The 17,873-nt window shown below is 41.5% G+C and overlaps 1 protein-coding gene across 4 annotated transcripts in view; it reads right to left on the bottom strand.

Moving 5' to 3' along the window:
• Nucleotides 1-17,873, bottom strand: part of YWHAE (tyrosine 3-monooxygenase/tryptophan 5-monooxygenase activation protein epsilon) — a 53,893-nt gene that overhangs the window by 25,115 nt on the left and 10,905 nt on the right. For 2 of the 4 annotated variants that reach the window (XM_064582070.1, XM_064582069.1), the window contains exon 2: nucleotides 5,829-5,922. The exons of 1 other annotated variant lie outside the window; for it this stretch is intronic. In XM_064582070.1, coding sequence (XP_064438140.1) covers nucleotides 5,829-5,922 — 94 coding nt within the window. Of the gene's footprint in view, nucleotides 1-5,828; nucleotides 5,923-13,905; nucleotides 13,952-17,873 lie in introns of those variants that run through there. One more of the 4 variants, XM_064582071.1, reaches the window with a different exon arrangement.

The raw sequence follows: 17,873 nt of genomic DNA, 5'->3' as shown, positions 1-17,873 counted from the left end.
AGAGGGAGAAGCAGGCTCCCCGCTGAGTAAGAAGCCCAATGCAGGGCTCAATCCCAGGACCCTGGGATCATGACCCGAGCCAAAGGCAGACACTTAACTGACTGAACCATCCAGGCACCCCTCATAAAATCTTCTTTGCAACAACTATTTTATCAATGTGATCTAAGCATTTCTGGGATGGAGGATGGCTGTCAAATCTGTTTGCAACAGGTATGATCATAACTAATGAACTAGCGAATGGAGAGTCAATGACTACAACATGTGGATGCACAGGCAGTTTGGTACATAATGTCTGGGCAATAAAATTTTGGGGACTTCCAATTAGTTTGGGGACAATGGGTACCTGAATGAAAATCACCAGTTACAAAAACTCTGAAATTTGTAATATCCACAACTGAAAAGGCATCTTTTTTTTTTTTTTTTTTTTTTTTATTAGAGAGGGAGGGAGAGAGAAACAGCATGAGAAGGGAGAGGGTCAGAGGGAGAAGCAGGCTCTCCGCTGAGCCAGGAGCCCGATGAGGGGCTCGATCCCAGGACTCCGGGATCATGACCCGAGCCGAAGGCAGTCGCCCAACCAACTGAGCCACCCAGGCGCCCCAACTGAAAAGGCATCTTAATCAAACATACTAATAAGCCTGTTTGGTTCCAGGTCATTTCCCCTTTACTGTGTAACAGCCTAGTTAGACATCCATTACATTAAACGAGCTTGCCTCTATTCATTACTGGACTATCCTGCCAGAAGGAGAGTCCCATTATTTTTCATCCTGACCTTAATTTAGCTTTGGTTCTTGGTTTTGCTCTTTGAAGTGTTTGTGTAAATATATTCATTCAATAAACTCATTCACAAATAAAACATCATGCCAGGCACTGTTCCAAATACTTTGCATGAATTAACACATTTAATCTTCTCAATAAACCTTTGAAGTAGGTAGCAGTATTATCCCCATTTTATGAGGAAACTGAAAAATATGGAGGTTAAACTTGTTCAAAATCACAAATTCAGTAGATTACAAACCCAGACAATCTGACTCCAGAGCTGTACTGTGATTTAATCATATTACCTTAAATTTGAATATTTATTTGAATTCATCTGAATAGGGATCTTGCTCTTTTTTTTCCATTAAAAGTATGATTGACAGGATCCTTTCCTTTGCTTTTATTAAGATTTATTTTTTAGAGAGAGGGAGCACACATGCAAGCAGGGGGAGGGGCAGAGGAAGAGGATCTCAAGCAGACTCCCCACTGAGCGAGGTGCCCGCCATGGGGCTCCATCTCAGGACCCTGAGATCTGACCTGAGCCAAAACCAAGAGTCGGGATGCTCAACCAACTGAGCCACCCATCCAGGCGCCCCAGGATCCTCTGATTTTCTAAGAACAGATGCAATAAATGCTTGCAATGACAAGAGACACAAGCTTAATACATTAAAACGTGGTCTGTTCCCATTTAAAACACATCTTTTTCCACCAAGTTAACCCTCCAGAATAATTATCTCCAAAAACCTTAATGTCAATGCCTAGTAGGACAGATACTCCCATGCCAATAGTATTTCTACATCAACATCCCAGTAAACACCATTGTCCCAAGACTGTCCCTGACAGCTGGTAAAGCAAGTCTCTGTTGAGATTCAAGAGTCTTATAATCTTATAAAGTACAAATCTGCAAGGGGGTGTGTTTCCACCTATTAGACTGACTACAAGTTACCACAAAGCCTAATTCTACAGTTCCTAATGAGACCCAGGGTCAGGATGGAAGCAAACTGTTCAGAATCAGTCATGGGAAAAGAAGCAGGCACTGTACTGGCTGACAGAATTAATGTACCTTGTACTCAAGAAGCATCCAGGGTTGTAACCGTAATCACTCCCAACATAGATAAAACATTGCCAGCTGTTACAAAACATAATCCTGACTTCAAAGACAAAAAAAATTTAAACCTGAATAACTTGCCTTGTCAAGCCACATAGCTAGTTAAGTGGTAAAACCAGAATTCGAACCCAGACAATCTAACTTAAATGCCTGAACTCTTAACCACTACATTCAACTAACTTTCCAAGTGCTCAAAGAAACAAATTCTTAAGTCCTAGAACACTGAAAGTAATCACCCCAAGAGAAGAAAAGGGCCAGAACATCAGACATGGCCTTAAAAAGGTTCTATCACTCAAAGTTCTGGAGAGATCTTTAGTTTGCTTTATGTAAAGGTCAATCAGTTGGCCAATGACCCTTCCTCTGCCTGGGAAACTATTCATCCCTCTGAATAAAACTCAAACATCTTTGGGCGCCTGGGTGGCTCAGTCGGTTAAGCGACTGCCTTCGGCTCAGGTTATGATCCTGGAGTCCCTGGATTGAGTCCCGCATCGGGCTCCGTGCTCGGTGAGGAGCCTGCTTCTCCCTCTAACCCTCCCCCCTCTCATGTACTCTCTCTCTCATTCTCGCTCTCTCAAATAAATAAATCTTTAAAAAAAAAAACCACTCAAACATCTTTTCTGTAAAGCCTTCCTGTACTTTTCAATCCATGTTCGTATTTCTCTGTACTGAGGATCGGTGTTTTTCTCCCATCAAATATTACCTTCCTAAGAAAAATTAATCACCTTCTTAAAAGGGCATAAACTGCGTCTTCATCTGTATATTCCCAGAAGAGCACCGTTATCTAATGCCACAAAAGACACACGAACATTTGATGAAAGAATAAAAATGGTAAGACAAAGTATGTTAAATAAAAAGAATGACAAATATATTCTGGTGGCCCTGACTGAATAGGTCAGAGGTAAATGAATCTTTAAGGATTCCCTCTTTAGGTAGGACCAGAGAGTCTAAAGTCCTTTCTCAGCAGTTTCAATAGCCATTTTTTCCCGTACCTAGTATTTTTTTTAAGATTTTATTTATCTGACAGAGAGAGAGATAGCGAGAGCAGGAACACAAGCAGGAGGAGTGGGAGAGGGAAAAGCAGGCTCCCCGCCAAGCAGGGAGCCCTATGCGGGACTTGATCCCAGAACCCTGGGATCATGACCCAAGCCGAAGGCAGACACTTAACGACTGAGCCACCCAGGTGCCCCATTTCCCGCACTTAGTATTATTTAGCAGAAAATTTAGTTGTATTTGTCCCTGAGGAAGTCCTCTGAGACCCAAAGTATCATCCTGAAGGTCTGACGTCTGTTCTTTAAATATATAAAGGGGAATTTAATATAGTGTCCTACGTTAGCACACTTTGGTCAAGTGCCTATACATTCAAATAATATTCCCAATTAACAAGGCGCCTGGGTGGCTCAGTCAGTTAACCATCTGACTTGATTTTGGATCAGGTCATGGTCTCAGCATTGTGGGATGGAGCCCTGGGCACTGAGGCTGAGATTCTCTTTCTCCTCCCTCTCCCCCACCAGCTCTGTAAAAACAACAATAATAATTAACAAGACTTAAGTATCTACAGGGATCTGACCTTGAATCCTACCTATACACCAAAGGACTAAAGATTTTACCACCATTTCATAATTTACAAGAGTCAAGGGCGCCTGGGTGGCTCAGTTGGTTAAGTGACTGCCTTCGGCTCAGGTCATGATCCTGGAGTCCCTGGATCGAGTCCCGCATCGGGCTCCCTGCTCAGCGGGGAGTCTGCTTCTCCCTCTGACCCTCCCCCATCTCATGCTCTCTCTCTCATTCTCTCTCTCTCAAATAAATAAATAAAATCTTAAAAAAAAAAAAATTTTACAAGAGTCAAAGCATTTGGGGATATTCTGAGAACCTGGGCTAGAAGCCTTACCAATTCCTCTGCTATAGATTATCAAGAAAAGGCAGGCAGAAGTAGTAGGGCTGTACTTTGTCTTTTATGCAGAAAAGTGACTGGTTGGTGTAAAAATGGGGGGTGGGTGGGAAATAGGCCCATCAAAGCAATCTATAGCAGAGGATTAAAAAATGCCACTTTTCCCAATCAAAAACCTCTAGGGTTCATTTAGACCAAGGGAGTGAAGGAAAAATCCTAGCTCTTTCCTTTTCTATTTAAAAGACTAAGAACGCAAACTAGTGTGGCCACTGTGGAAAAGTATGGAGGTTCCTCAAAAAGAGTTAAAAATAGGGGTGCCTGGGTGCCTCAGTTGGTTAAGCAGCTACCTTCAGCTCAGGTCATGATCTCAGGGTCCTGAGATAGAGCCCCACTTGGGCTCCCTGCTCAGTGGGTAGTCTGCTTCTCCCTCTGCTGTTCCCCCTGCTTGTACTCTCACTCATGATCTCTCTCTCTCTCAAAAAAAAAAAAAGTTCTAAAAATAGTTTTAAAAATAGAACTCCAATCCACCAATCACACTACTAGGTATTTAACCAAAGAATACAAAAATAGCAATTCAAAGGGATACCTGCACCCCGATGTTTATAGCAGCATTATTTACAACAGCCAAATCATGGAAAAAGCCCGTGTCCATCAACTGATGAATGATAAGATGTGGTATATATACACAATGAAATAATACTCAGCCATAAAAAAGAATGAAATCTTGCTATTTCCAACATAGATGGAGCTAGAGAATATTATGCCAAGCAAAATAAGTCAGAGATAGGGCGCCTGGGTGGCTCAGTCGTTGAGCGTCTGCCTTCGGCTCAGGTCATGATCCCAAGATCCTGGGATCGAGCCCCGCATCGGGCTCCCTGCTCAGTGGGAAGCCTGCTTCTCCCTCTCCCACTCCCTCTGCTTGTGTTCCCTCTCTCGCTGTGTCTCTCTCTGTCAAATAAATAAATAAAATCTTAAAAAAAAAAGTTAAGACAGAGACGCCTGGGTGGCTCAGTCGCTTCATCATCAGACTCTTTGATTTTGGCTCGGGTCATGATCTTAGGGTCCTGGGATCGAGCCCCACATCGACTCTGCGCTTGGCATGAAGTCTGTTTGGGATTCTCTCTCTCCCTATCTGCCCTTCCTCCCCCAGCAAGTGCGTGTTCACTTTCTCTCAAATAAAATCTTGGGGGGGCTTTATTGCTCAGTTGGTTAAGCCAACTGACTCCTAGTTTCAGCTCAGGGCATTATTTTGGGGTCCTGGGATCAAGGCCCTCATCAGGCTATACACCCTGCAGGGAGTCTGCTTGGGATTCTCTCTCTCCCTCTGCCCTTCTCCCCTGCTCGCTCACTCTCTAAAATATCTTTAAGGGAAATAAAGACCTTTAAAAAAAGTAAAAATGGTTAAATTTTGTTGTGTATTTTAACACAATTAAAAAAATAAACTAAGATGAATTAATTAAGTAGCTATGTTCCAAACTCTAGTCCCCTTTTCGGTGAAAAGTAACTTGGATGACAACATGATGATGACGACAGTGGAATCTTCAGTTGACTGGAGACTGTTGAAAAGAAACTCCTCCAAAGACTGGCTTGCATGAAGGCAAGTTTCCCAAATCACTATGTCAAATGGAAAGAATGCAAAGCAATCTTAGGGATGACGCAGAACTATCATGGAGGGCGGGGGTCAAGAAAAAAGCAAGATACCTCTGTAAATTGTAAAACTGTACAATTCACCTTGGTATAATTATAAAAATCACCTGAGTAAAAATCTCTCTAGACTAATTATTAGTTCTCAGGCCTGGCTGTTTGAAATTGTTTGAGATATACCAGAATATATTTTATATGCATATACCAATAGAGAAGTCTTTACCCCGAGATAAAATTTCTATGAAGAATACTTCTACCAAAAAAAGGAGAATCTACTGTACAATTATAAGTGGCAGTCTAAGACCTATACATCCCAATAAAATGACACCATCTTGAGTTTTCCTTTATCACATGAGGACTATTAATTACCACACAGATACTTCACAAATAACTAAAAATCTAAAAACAAGGACAAATACAATAGAGACTTACCATCACAGAAATCTGCACTAGAACAGAACAGCAAGAAGGAAGAGAAAAAACATCTTCCAGCATTTTCCCAGCTGCTGCAAAAAGGTATTTTATCCTTTGATGATAAAAAAGAGGTGAACTTAGAAGGAGTGTCAATAGCTTAAATTTAGCAATGTTCCCATCTTATGATTATCAGAGATACTGTTAACAATGAGAGCAGAGATCCCTGCATTAAGATGAATGTCTCCTGAGGGGCGCCTGGGTGGCTCAGTCGTTAAGCGTCTGCCTTTGGCTCAGGTCATGATCCCAGAGTCCTAGGATGGAGCCCTGCATCGGGCTCCCTGCTCCGCGGGAAGCCTGCTTCTCCCTCTCCCCCTCCCCGCTTGTGTTCCCTCTCTCGCTGTGTCTCTATCAAATAAATAAATAAAATCTTATAAAAAAAAAAAAAAGATGAATGTCTCTTACACCATATGTAGAAAAAATATTTGTGTCTTCTGGGCTAAAAAGGGAGTAAGTACAGCAGCAAAGGAAAACCTGATGTCTGCATGGGGGGTGGAGGGGTGGGGGAGTCCCAAATGAATAAAAAACATAAACCCAGACCTGTGCCAGAAATAAATTGGGAGAAGTGCTAGATTGAGGGCCAAATGGAGAACGAAAAAACCTAAAGATAAAAGAGCTCTGGCTGGCCGGAACTTTAATGTGATGAATGTCTCCTTTAAAATATCAGTACGTAGTTCTAAGAGACGCAGTTTAGAAATTAAGGAATAAAAAGAAGGAACTCCACCAGAGAATTAGTCTACACAGAGAAGTTAAGTGTCATTCCCCTTTACGATTCATTCATGTTCTGAGGTAGCCATGGAAGTGAAGTGTCCTTCATATGGCATGCACGTATTCAAGCTAACAGTCAAAGGACAATTTTCATCTTCAAAGAAGCTAGCACATAATTTTATTTTTTTAAAAGGATGCATAGAACTTTTTTTTTTTAGATTTTATTTATTTGACAGAGAGAGACACAGCGAGAAAGGGAACACAAGCAGTGGGAGTGAGAGAGGGAGAAGCAGGAGCCCGATGCGGGGCTCGATCCCAGGACCCTGGCATCGTGACCTGAGCCAAAGGCACATGCTTAACGACTGAGCCACCCAGGCGCCCCAAAGCTAGCACATAATTTTAAACAATCCCCTAAGATCTCTGGAAAGCAAAGTAGACTGGATATAATCTACTTAGCATCTCAAAATTGAAAACACAAAACAGACTGTAAACATGTTTTAAACCTTTTCTGAAAAATTGATAAACCCCGGGGGCAGGGGGAGCATATAACCCTAAATTGTGACTGGTAATTCTGTATTCTGAAAGGATAGGATAGGAATGCTTGGGAACCAAATTACTCCCCAAATTTCAGAGACTTCACACAACAAAGGTTTCTTAAATGAGGACCTATCCCTTTTGGAAGTTGAGGATTCCTGGTCAAAGCAGAAGAGGGAAAAACAAAATAATCAGGAAAGGGGTTTTCACTGCCTCTACAATTACATAAGTTCTGCTCAAGTTTCACTGATGAGAACAGCTCACATGGCCCTTCCACCTAAGTACAGAAGTTGGGAAAAGAGGGGAGGGAGCACTACGGTGTGTCAAAAGAAAAAGAAAAGCCAATGAAACCACACTAAAATAAAAAAGGCCGTCAAGTCAGGGCGCCTGGGTGGCACAGCCGGTTTAGCAGCAGACTCTTGGGTTTCAGCTCAGGTAGTGATCGTTGGGTTGTGAGATGGAGCCCTAAGTTGGGGGCTCTGTGTTCAGTGTGGAGTCCATTTGAGATTCTCTCTCCCTCTCCCTCTGCCCCTCCCGCTCATGCTCACTTGCACTCTCTCAAATAAAGAAATCTTTAAAAAAAAAAAAAAAAAGGGGGCGCCTGGGTGGCTCAGTTGGTTAAGCAACTGCCTTCGGCTCAGGTCATGATCCTGGAGTCCCTGGATCGAGTCCCGCATCGGGCTCCCTGCTCAGCAGGGAGTCTGCTTCGCCCTCTGACCCTCCCCCCTCATGTGCTCGCTCTCTCTCATTCTCTCTCTCAAATAAATAAAATCTTTAAAAAAAAAAAAAAAAAAAGCTGAGGCACCTGGGTGGCTCAGATGGTTAGGCGTCTGCCTTCAGCTCAGGGCATGGTCTCAGGGTCCTGGGATCGAGCCCCGTACCAGGCTCCTGGCTCAGCGAGGAGTCTGCTTCTCCCTCTCCCTCCGCCTCTCTCCCCTGCTCATATTCCCTCTCTCCTCTCTCTGTCACATGAATTAAAAAAAAAAAAAAAATTTTAAAAAAAAAAGCTGTCAAGTCAGACATTGAGATACACTTAAGAATTATGAACAATTAATAAGACCACAAATTTTGTCTATGCTTAACAGCAATTAAAGCAACAACTTAAAATGTCCGAAGTTATGGGGTGGCTGGGTAGCTTAGTCAATTAAGTATCTACTTTTGTTCATGATCTCGGGGTCCTGAGTTCGAGCCCCATATCCTGTTCTCTGCTCAGTGGGGAATCTGTTTGTCCCTCTGCCCTTCCCTCCCCCTGCCTGTGCTCGCTCTCTAAAAAAAATGAATCTTTAAAAAAAAAATGTCTGAAGTTAAACTGTTTTTATTGTTATTTATAAAAAAAGAAGTATGCAAGTTTATTGGGGGGAAATTTTCCAACATACTGTAAGAGGGACTTACCATATGAATCTTTACTTAAAAAGGAAATAGTAACAGGAAATGAGAAGCAGTTTTCACTTGGATATTTCTGGTCTCATGAAACCAGTGAGGGCATTTTTTTCTTTAACGTAGGCTCCACCAAGGTTCGAACTCACAAGCCTAAGATCAAGATCTGAGCTGATCCAAGAGTCAGATGCTTAACTGACTGAACCACCTAGGCACCCCAGGTTAAGCATCTCACTCTTGGTTTTGGCTCAGGTCGTGATCTCAGGGTCATGAGACTGAGCCCCAAGTTAGGCTCCGTGCTCAGCGGGGAGGCTGCTTGGGATTCTCTCTCCCCCTCTTCCTCTGCCCGTCCCTCCCCCTGCTCACACTCTCAATCTCTCTTAAATAAATCTTTAATAAATAAATAATTCATCTGCTTAGGTGTACTCAAAGGTTGTGGTACCATCACTTTAAAGGCTATTTGCATTGGTAAGAGTGTGCTTCCAAATCACTTAAGAGCTCTATGGGATGCTAAAACACAGATTTTACATTACTCAAAACTATAATCTAGGGGCGCCTGGGTGGCTCAGTCGTTAAGCGTCTGCCTTCGGCTCAGGTCGTGATCCCAGGGTCCTGGGATCGAGCCCCGCATCGGGCTCCCTGCTCGGCGGGAAGCCTGCTTCTCCCTCTCCCACTCCCCCTGCTTGTGTTCCCTCTCTCACTGTCTCTATCGCTGTCAAATAAATAAATAAATAAAATCTTAAAAAAAAAAACAAAACTATAATCTATAAAAAAAACACTTTTTTTTTTTAAAAAGGATTTGAGAGACAGCAAGCATGGGTGTGAAGGGTACAGAGGGAGAGGGGAAGAGAGAATTCTCAAGCAGACTCCCCACTGAGCACAAAGTCCAACGCAGGGCTTGATCCCAGGACCCCAGATGAAATCAAGAGTTGGTCGCCCAACAGACAGGGCCACCCAGGCACCCCTAAAAAAAATCTTAACTACTTTAATTCCAATAGCAAATAATGTAGAAAGGATCTAAGGTTACAATAAAAACCTGAGGTGAGATTTAGGAGTCTTGTATCACTTATATTTTCCTAGGAAGATAAAATGCTATTGTAATATGGTAAAGATCACTACGTTTAGTTAAAACCCCGAAAAATATTAGGATATATATATGTATGTATTTTAAGTAGGCTCTATCCCCAACCTGAGATCAAGAGTCACGTGCTCTACCAACTGAGTAAGCCAGGTGCCCCAGGACATGTATCCTAAGAGTCAGTTAAGAATTATAAAGGTGTGCATGGGTGGCTTAGTCAGTAGAGCAAAGGACACCTGATCTTAGGTTCACAAGTTCGAGCCCCACACTGGATGTAAAAATTACCTTAAAAGGGGGGGGGGGGGCGCCTGGGTGGCTCAGTTGGTTAAGCGACTGCCTTCAGCTCAGGTCATGATCCCAGGGTCCTGGGATCGAGTCCCACATCGGGCTCCCTGCTCTGCGGGGAGCCTGCTTCTCCCTCCCCTGCTTGTGTTCCCTCTCTCGCTGTGTCTCTCTCTGTCAAATAAATAAATAAAATCTTTAAAAAAAAAAAAAAAGGGAAGACGAAGAAGAGTTATAAAGGAAGGAATAATTTGAAGTAAACAATTTGGCTTTGAAGTAACAATTTGGCAAGATTTGTACACTGCTCCTGGGATTTTTCTTTAAGCCAATCTTTTTTAAAAGATACCATTTTATTTGAGAGAGCAAGCGAGCACAAGCAGGGGAAGCTGCAGGCAGAGGGAGAAGGAGAAGCAGGCTCCCCGCTGAGCAGGGAGCCCCACGTGGAGCTCGATCCCAAGCCCCTGGGATCGTGACCTGAGCCAAGGCAGACAACCAACCGACTGAACCACGCAGGTTCCCCGCTAAGCAAATGTTTAAATGGCTTAAAGTGGACAGGATTACAAATTGATTTAGAAGTACAATTTGTGGGGGGCGCCGGGGGGCCCAGTCGGTTAGGCATCTGACCCTTTCGGCTCGGGTTCATGGGATCAAGCCCCACGTCGGGCTCTGTGCTCAGCTTATAGTCTGCTTGGGTTTCTCTCTTCCTCTCCCCTCCACAGGCACACGTGCTCCCCCTAAAATAAATAAAATCTCTAAAAAGAAAGAAAGAAGTACACTTGTGTTGAGTACAATGAAAAAGGATTTTTGAAACAGAAAACAGGAGGACAGGGAACCCTCTTTAAAGACGTCCTATTCTAGTAACACTTCACTGTTTGTTTTTTTTTTAAAGATTTTATTTGTTCTGGTCATATATACTTATCACTTGTACTCTTATTAGGTGGACCAAAAGACACACACACTGTGAGAAACACAGCAATGCTAGGAAAACACCACCTTTATAGCCAGAAAGATTTAGATGAGACTTTCATTCTGGCTTAAGTATTTACATACATGTTATTTGACCTATGTTACATAACCTCTATGAGACGGTTTCCTGTTTCCTCACCTACAACTTGAGAGATACCCATCTCTCACTGGGTTCTGAGACTTAAGAGTGCATAGGCAAATTCTGTGGCACATAACAGAACTCAATATGTTAAAATGCTTTTCTTTGCTTGCCTGTCTTCCAAGATTTACAAAAAGGGGGAGGGAGGAATCCAGGAGGACGTAAGCCCTTTAGAGAAATGTTAACAATGTGCTTCATGTACTAATGAGCTAAATAAAGAACACAGAGTTTAGAATCTAAGCCTAATAAATACAACCTATTGCATAATCTGACTCCACTTCTTCTTTCTAGCCTAGATACTCCATTCTTAAGCCTCATGTGCTTAATTCCAATACTGTACTTTTGATGATGTATCTGAAAGAACCTCCTCCTCCCACCACCCAAATCTTACCCACCCCAATGAATTCATTCTATTCGGTTCTATTACTCAAGTTTCCCTGATAACCACAGCCCATAATGCCTTCAGTTCCCCTTTTCTGAATTTCCTGTTATCACAGAAGTTAGCAATAATCAGTTTTTATTTTTCTTAAGATTTTATTTATTTATTTAAGAGATAGAACACAAGACAGAGGGAGAAGCAGACTCCCCACCAAGCAGGCAGCCCCACGCGGGGCTTCACCCCAGGACCCTACAATCATGATCTGAGCCAAAGGCAGACGCTTAACCAACTGAGCCACCCAGTTGTCCCTCATTCTTTTTTTTAGACACAATTTTCCTTAAACTAGACTGTAAGCTCTTCTATATTAGGTATAATGATAAATTCTTTTATCACTCATAAGGGGAAACTCATTCCCAAAACTCACTAAAGAAATATCTATTCATTAAAAAGCCCCAAGAAGGGCGCCTGGGTGGCTCAGTTGGTTGAGCGACTATCTTCAGCTCAGTTCATGGTCCTGGAGTCCCAGGATCGAGTCCCACATCGGGCTCCCTGCTCGGCGGGGGGTCTGCTTCTCCCTCTGACCCGCTTCCCTCTCATGCGCTCTTTCATTCTCTCTAATAAATAAATAAAATCTTTAAAAAAAAAAAAAAAGCCCCAAGAATGGGGATACTTTGTTGGCTCAGTCGGTTGAGCACCCGACTTTTGAATTCGGCTCAGGTCATGATCTCAGGGTCACAGGATCGAGTCCCACATCTGGCTCTGCACTCAGCAAGGAGTCTGTTCCTCTCCCTCTGCTCCTCCCCTAGCTTGTGCGCACACGCGCCAACTCTTCTCTCCCTAAAATAAATAAAATCTTTAAAAGAAAAATACAGAAGCCAATACAGGGGAAAATGACAGAAATCAACAAGCTACAGTAAATGAAGGGAAGAAACATTAGACCATAAGGCGTGCAGTGCAACCCCAAAACAAGATAAATAATATTTAAGTCAGGTTAAATTTGATAAGCATTTATAGCTAAATTTAAACCTTAATTTATATGGAGTGCCTAACTGGCTCAGTCAGTAGAGCACCCAACTCTCAATCTCAAGGTTGTGAGTTCAAACCCCACACTGGGGGTGGAGCCTACTTTAAAAATAAATAAATAAATTTTTAAAAATAAAGTAAAGTTAAAGTTATGTTAAATATTCCATCATTTGCAAGGCAGTAACTAACCCTGTAATACCGCACTTGGGCAACTATATCCATAACCATTAACCATCATCTGTTAAAAGTTTAACAGACAAAACTTAAACAAAAGCTATGCAGCTTCCAATATTCTACACACAGCTTCCAATATTCTAAAACTCAATCCCTGGCAATTACTTAACTGCTGAAAAAACAGCTGAGACAGCCCGCAGAAGGGAACATTACAAGGTCATCTAGTCAAACCCAGCCGTATACCCAGAGACATGAATTAAATTTAGATATGGACCAAACGCTTAAATTTTTAATAAGCACACTCAGTGAGGCATATGAGAAACAATGACGGATTCCAGTGGTTCTCAACCCTGGCTGTACACTAAAATTCCTTAAGAAGTTTTTCTGTTTTAGAGATTAGACTGACCTATATCAACACACCATTTGTTAAGTTTTCATGTTAGTCTGGCTAAAACCATCCAATTTGTTTTTAAAGTTTTTTTTTTAGAGGGCGGAGGGGCAGAGAGAATCTTAAGCAGACCCCATGCCGAGGGTGGATCTCACAACCCTGAGATCATGGCTTGAGCCAAAATCAAGAGTCGGCTGCTTAACCAAATGAGCCACCCAGTTGCCCCGAAGTATTTTTTAATATTCACAATGTTTGGTTGAGAAAAAAAGGCATGCTGCTAAATAATGTTATGTTTCCACAAAAAAAATATAAAAAATATAATGCAGATTATACATCGGCTATTTTAGGAAACATTTTCACAGTAACATCAACGAAATCCAGATTTTTCTTAGTGATGTGTCAATGGTGCGATTGGCAGCACTTTTCTTTATTGGTGTTATTTAAAATAATAATTTAAAATAATAATGCATGCTAAATCAACAGCATGTTGGTGTCTATAAAATGATCTATGTTTCTGCATTTATACATGCACTGGCACTTGAGCAAAATGAAGTTCTCAAAGAATATTCAAACCATTAACAATAACAATAGTAACTACTGGCAGGGCAGAGTAGCTATCAGTATTTATTTCGTGGGACTATACAATTTAACTTTCTTACATTTTATTTTACATTTTTGTAATTCAAAAATCAAAAGTTTGCATTTCACATTTTAAGTAACATTTAAAATACTTAAATATATGAAGTTTTGTGGTGAAAAATTATGCACTGCACATTTATAAATTGGTGGTACTTAAAAAAAAATCCTTTCAGAGAACAATAAGAGCAAAGAAGCCAAAAGTTTACATTTATTTACTTTCACCAGTAAATTCCACTCCTCAGAATCTCTCCGTGTCAAATAAATAAATAAAAATAAAAAATAAAATACTTATTGCTAATATATGAACAGTAACTCCTTATTTAAAAAAAAATTAAGTAAAACCAGTGGCACCTGGCTGGCTCAGTTGGTGGAGCATAAGCATGCAACTCTTGATCTCAGGGTTGTGAAGTCAAGCCCCACATTGGGCACAGAGCTTATTTTAAATAAATATTTTCAGGTCTAAAAAAAAAAAAAAAGTGCAAAATTAAGTAAAACCGGATATAGAGATATATAAAAAACAATCAAACAAAAAACCCCACAATGAAACAGCAGAACAAGAAACTACTGCACATGGGCGCCTGGGTGGCTCAGTCGTTAAGTATCTGCCTTCGGGCTCAGGTCATGATCCTGGGGTCCTGGGATCGAGCCCCGAATCAGGCTCCCTGCTCAGCCGGAAGCATGCTTCTCCCTCTCCCACTCCCCCTGCCTGTGTTCCCTCTCTCGCTGTGTCTCTCTCTGTAAAATAAAATCTTTAAAAAAGAAAAAAAAACTACTGCACAGAAAACACCAGTTCATACAAGTTTTCTTCCTACCTTTGATTTTTCAAATTTTCCATAAATATAAAAATATATCAAAACTGAAAAAAAAATACAGAAAATACACTGAACAGATACTTCAGCTGGAAAATATCTCAGTTGCTCAAGTTAATTTTAAAGCAATTTAGCCGGCTACTATTTTTAGTAATGACTGTCCTCCTAAATTCCTCTGCTTCACAAGTGTCAGTAAACTTAAAAAATCAGTTCCAGATTTTTAAGCTTAAAAACCCAAAGTCAAATAAAAATAAGATAAGGGGCGCCTGGGTGGCTCAGTTGGTTAAGCGACTGCCTTCGGCTCAGGTCATGATCCCGGAGTCCCTGGATCGAGTCCCGCATCGGGCTCCCTGCTCGGCAGGGAGTCTGCTTCGTCCTCTGACCCTCCCCCCTCTCCTACTCTCTCTCTCATTCTCTCTCTCAAATAAATAAATAAAATCTTAAAAAAAATAAAAATAAAAATAAGAGAAAAAAGTAATTTTGATTCTTTAAATCTTAACATCTTGATTAGTGAAATAAATCTACTTGATCTAGACTTGACCTAAAGACTTGACCTAAAGACTTTAGACTGGTCCCTAAAATAGGCATAAAGCAAACATTCTCTTAATCTAATGATCTTCAAAGCCATACAAAACTAAAATAAAATAGACTACTATACATATACTAGTGTTCCAAAACTTTCAGCTTTTTAAAGTGGAGGAAAAAGTGGTAAACAATATTATTGCAGTCTGATAGACAAGAATTAAAGGTAAAGACAAAATGACTAAAGAAATGTTGGCAAACGGCGCCTGGGTGGCTCAGTCATTAAGCGTCTTGCCTTCGGCTCAGGTCGTGATCCCAGGGAGCTGGGATCGAGTCCCACATCGGGCTCCCTGCTCAGCGGGAAGCCTGCTTCTCCCTCTCCCACTCCCCCTGCTTGTGTTCCTGCTCTCACTGTCAAATAAATAAATAAAATCTTAAAAAAAAAAAAAAAGAAATGTTGGCAAATAGCACTCTGAAATGAGGAAACCTCAAGTCAAGAAAGTCCTAAGCAAGCTGCTGCAAAGATGAATAAAAGATGAAGGCATAAAGAACGATGTTAATGGTATATTATCTGTTAATTGTTAAGAGGAAAAACTGACTTAACAGCATCTAGTCTAGTAAAAAGCCAAGGTCCCCTGTGGCCATTCCCCAGTGCCCCCAAATTACATGCTTTAAAAGTCACATATTGGGGGCGCCTGGGTGGCTCAGTCAGTTAAACGTCTGCCTTCGGCTCAGGTCATGATCTCAGGGTCCTGGGATGGAGTCCCCCGCATTGGGCTGCCTGCTCAGTGGGAAGACTGCTTCTCCCTCTCCCTCTGCCTGCCACTCCCCCTGCTTGTACTCTCTCAAATAAATAAATAAAATCTTAAAAAAAAAAAAAAAAGCCACATATTGAAAAGGTACATAAAGAGAAGGTAGATGGCCAGGGGCACCCAGCTGGCTCAGTCGGAAGAGCATGCAACCCTTGATCTCAGGGTCGTAAGTTCGAGCCCCACTTTGGGTGTAGAGATTACTTAAATAAATAAAACTCAAAAGAGAAAAAAAAGTAGGGGGCCATATTGCTGTATCATTAAGTACCCAGAGTTTCTTTCCTATACAGCCCGTTATAAAGCTTTACTCTCATATCAAGAAGTTACGAACAGTGGTAATTTTCTTATGCTCAACATTGTTTTAATTTCTCTATTCCTTGATTAAATAACATTTCAACATACTCAACGGCCATGTTAAAAGCTAGAAGGCTGAGAAATAAATCAAGGATTTCTTAGATTTCAAAGCTAGAAAGAAACAAAGAATCTCACAATGGGAGAGGGATAAGAGGGAGAGTATCAGTTCTCTAAAAAAAGAGAGAGGGGAGCCTGGGTGGCTCAACTGGTTGAGCATCTGCCTTTGGCTCAGGTCATGGTCTCAGGCTCCTGGCATGGAGCCCCACATTGGGCTCCCTGCTCAAGTGGGGGAGCCTGCTTCTCCCTCTCCCTTTGCCCCTCCCCCTGCTTGTGCACTCTCCCTCAAAATAAATAAAATCTTTTTTAAATAAATAAATAAATAGTAAGGAAACTTCCACATTTACAAATGAGATTCTACTGGTTACAGTTAAGGAAGCATATTACCACTGCATAATCTAATAAATCCAAACTTGTTTTTACAACTGCAGTTTACCAACTGTGAAATATTATCACTGAGACCAATTTTCTTCTGGAAAGAAAAGTGAATACAGTGGTCTTTTCCATTCTTTTTATTCTGACAACTAGCCAAAAAGGATAAATTCTGGGCTGCCTAGCTGGCTCAGCTGGTGAGTGTGCAACTCTTGATCTCAGGGTTGTGAGTTCTAGTCCCTTTTTGGGTGCAGAGATTACTTAAAAATAAAATCTTTATGAGCGCCTCGGTGGCTCAGTCGGTTCAGCACCCAATTCTTGATTTTCACTCAGATCATGATCTCAGGGTTGTGAGATCCATCCCCAAGTCAGGCTCCACGCTTAGAGGGGAATCTGCTACTCTCCCTCTGCCCCCCCACTTGTGCACTCGCTCTCTTTCTCAAATAAAGAAATTTAAATAAACAAAAATCTTTTTTTTTTTTTTAAAGATTCATTTTGGGGTGCCTGGGTGGCTCAGTCGTTAAGCATCTGCCTTCAGCTCAGGTCATGATCCCAGAGTCCCGGGATCAAGTCCCACATCAGGCTCCCTGCTCAGTGGGGAGTCTGCTTCTCCCTCTGACCCTCCCCCTCTCATGCCCTCTCTCTCAAATAAATAAAATCTTAAAAAAAAAGAAAAAAGAGGGGCACCTGGGTGGCTCAGTCGTTAAGCGTCTGCCTTCGGCTCAGGTCATGATCCCAGGGTCCTGGGATCGAGCCCCACATCAGGCTTCCTCCTCAGCAGGAGGCCTGCTTCCCCCTCTCCCACTCACCCTGCTTGTGTTCCCTCTCTCGCTGTATCTATCTCTGTCAAATGAATAAATAAAATCTTTAAAAAAAAAGAAAAGAAAAAAACAACCTGCAAACAGAGCAAATTTAATCTATTATCCTGTGACAGAAAAACAGACAGACCTAAAAAACGAAAACAGGTAAAAATCAATTAGCTAAGTACAAAAAGCAAAATCAACCTCAGAAAATATTCATGTACAGTACCTCAATTACCCTGGTACTTCCTTAAAAGCTTAATGCCTTTTTGGGAAATGGAGGTCTCACCCTCCTGACCTTCCAACCACCACTTAACTTAGGTTGTACCACAGAAAATGATCATTTTTGTAGGTTTAAAATGATTGAACCTGAGGTACAAACTTCCAGTTATATAAGTCACAATGATAAAAAGTACATACACCATAGAGAATATAGTCAATAATACTGTAATAACTTGGTATGGTGACAGACAATAACTACACTTATTGTGCTGAGTACTGCACAATGTATAGAATTATTGAATCACTACACACTGTATACCTGTATACATATGTTAACTACATTTCAACCAAAAAAATGACTGAAACTGGCAATT

This window comes from Mirounga angustirostris, unplaced genomic scaffold (genome assembly GCF_029215605.1).
Source record: "Mirounga angustirostris isolate CCGP_5_RB_7025 unplaced genomic scaffold, mMirAng1.0.hap1 SCAF_17, whole genome shotgun sequence".
NCBI lineage: Eukaryota > Metazoa > Chordata > Mammalia > Carnivora > Phocidae > Mirounga > Mirounga angustirostris.
The sequence above is the reverse complement of the archived record's forward strand: the minus strand, read 5'-3'. Positions and strand labels throughout refer to the sequence as shown.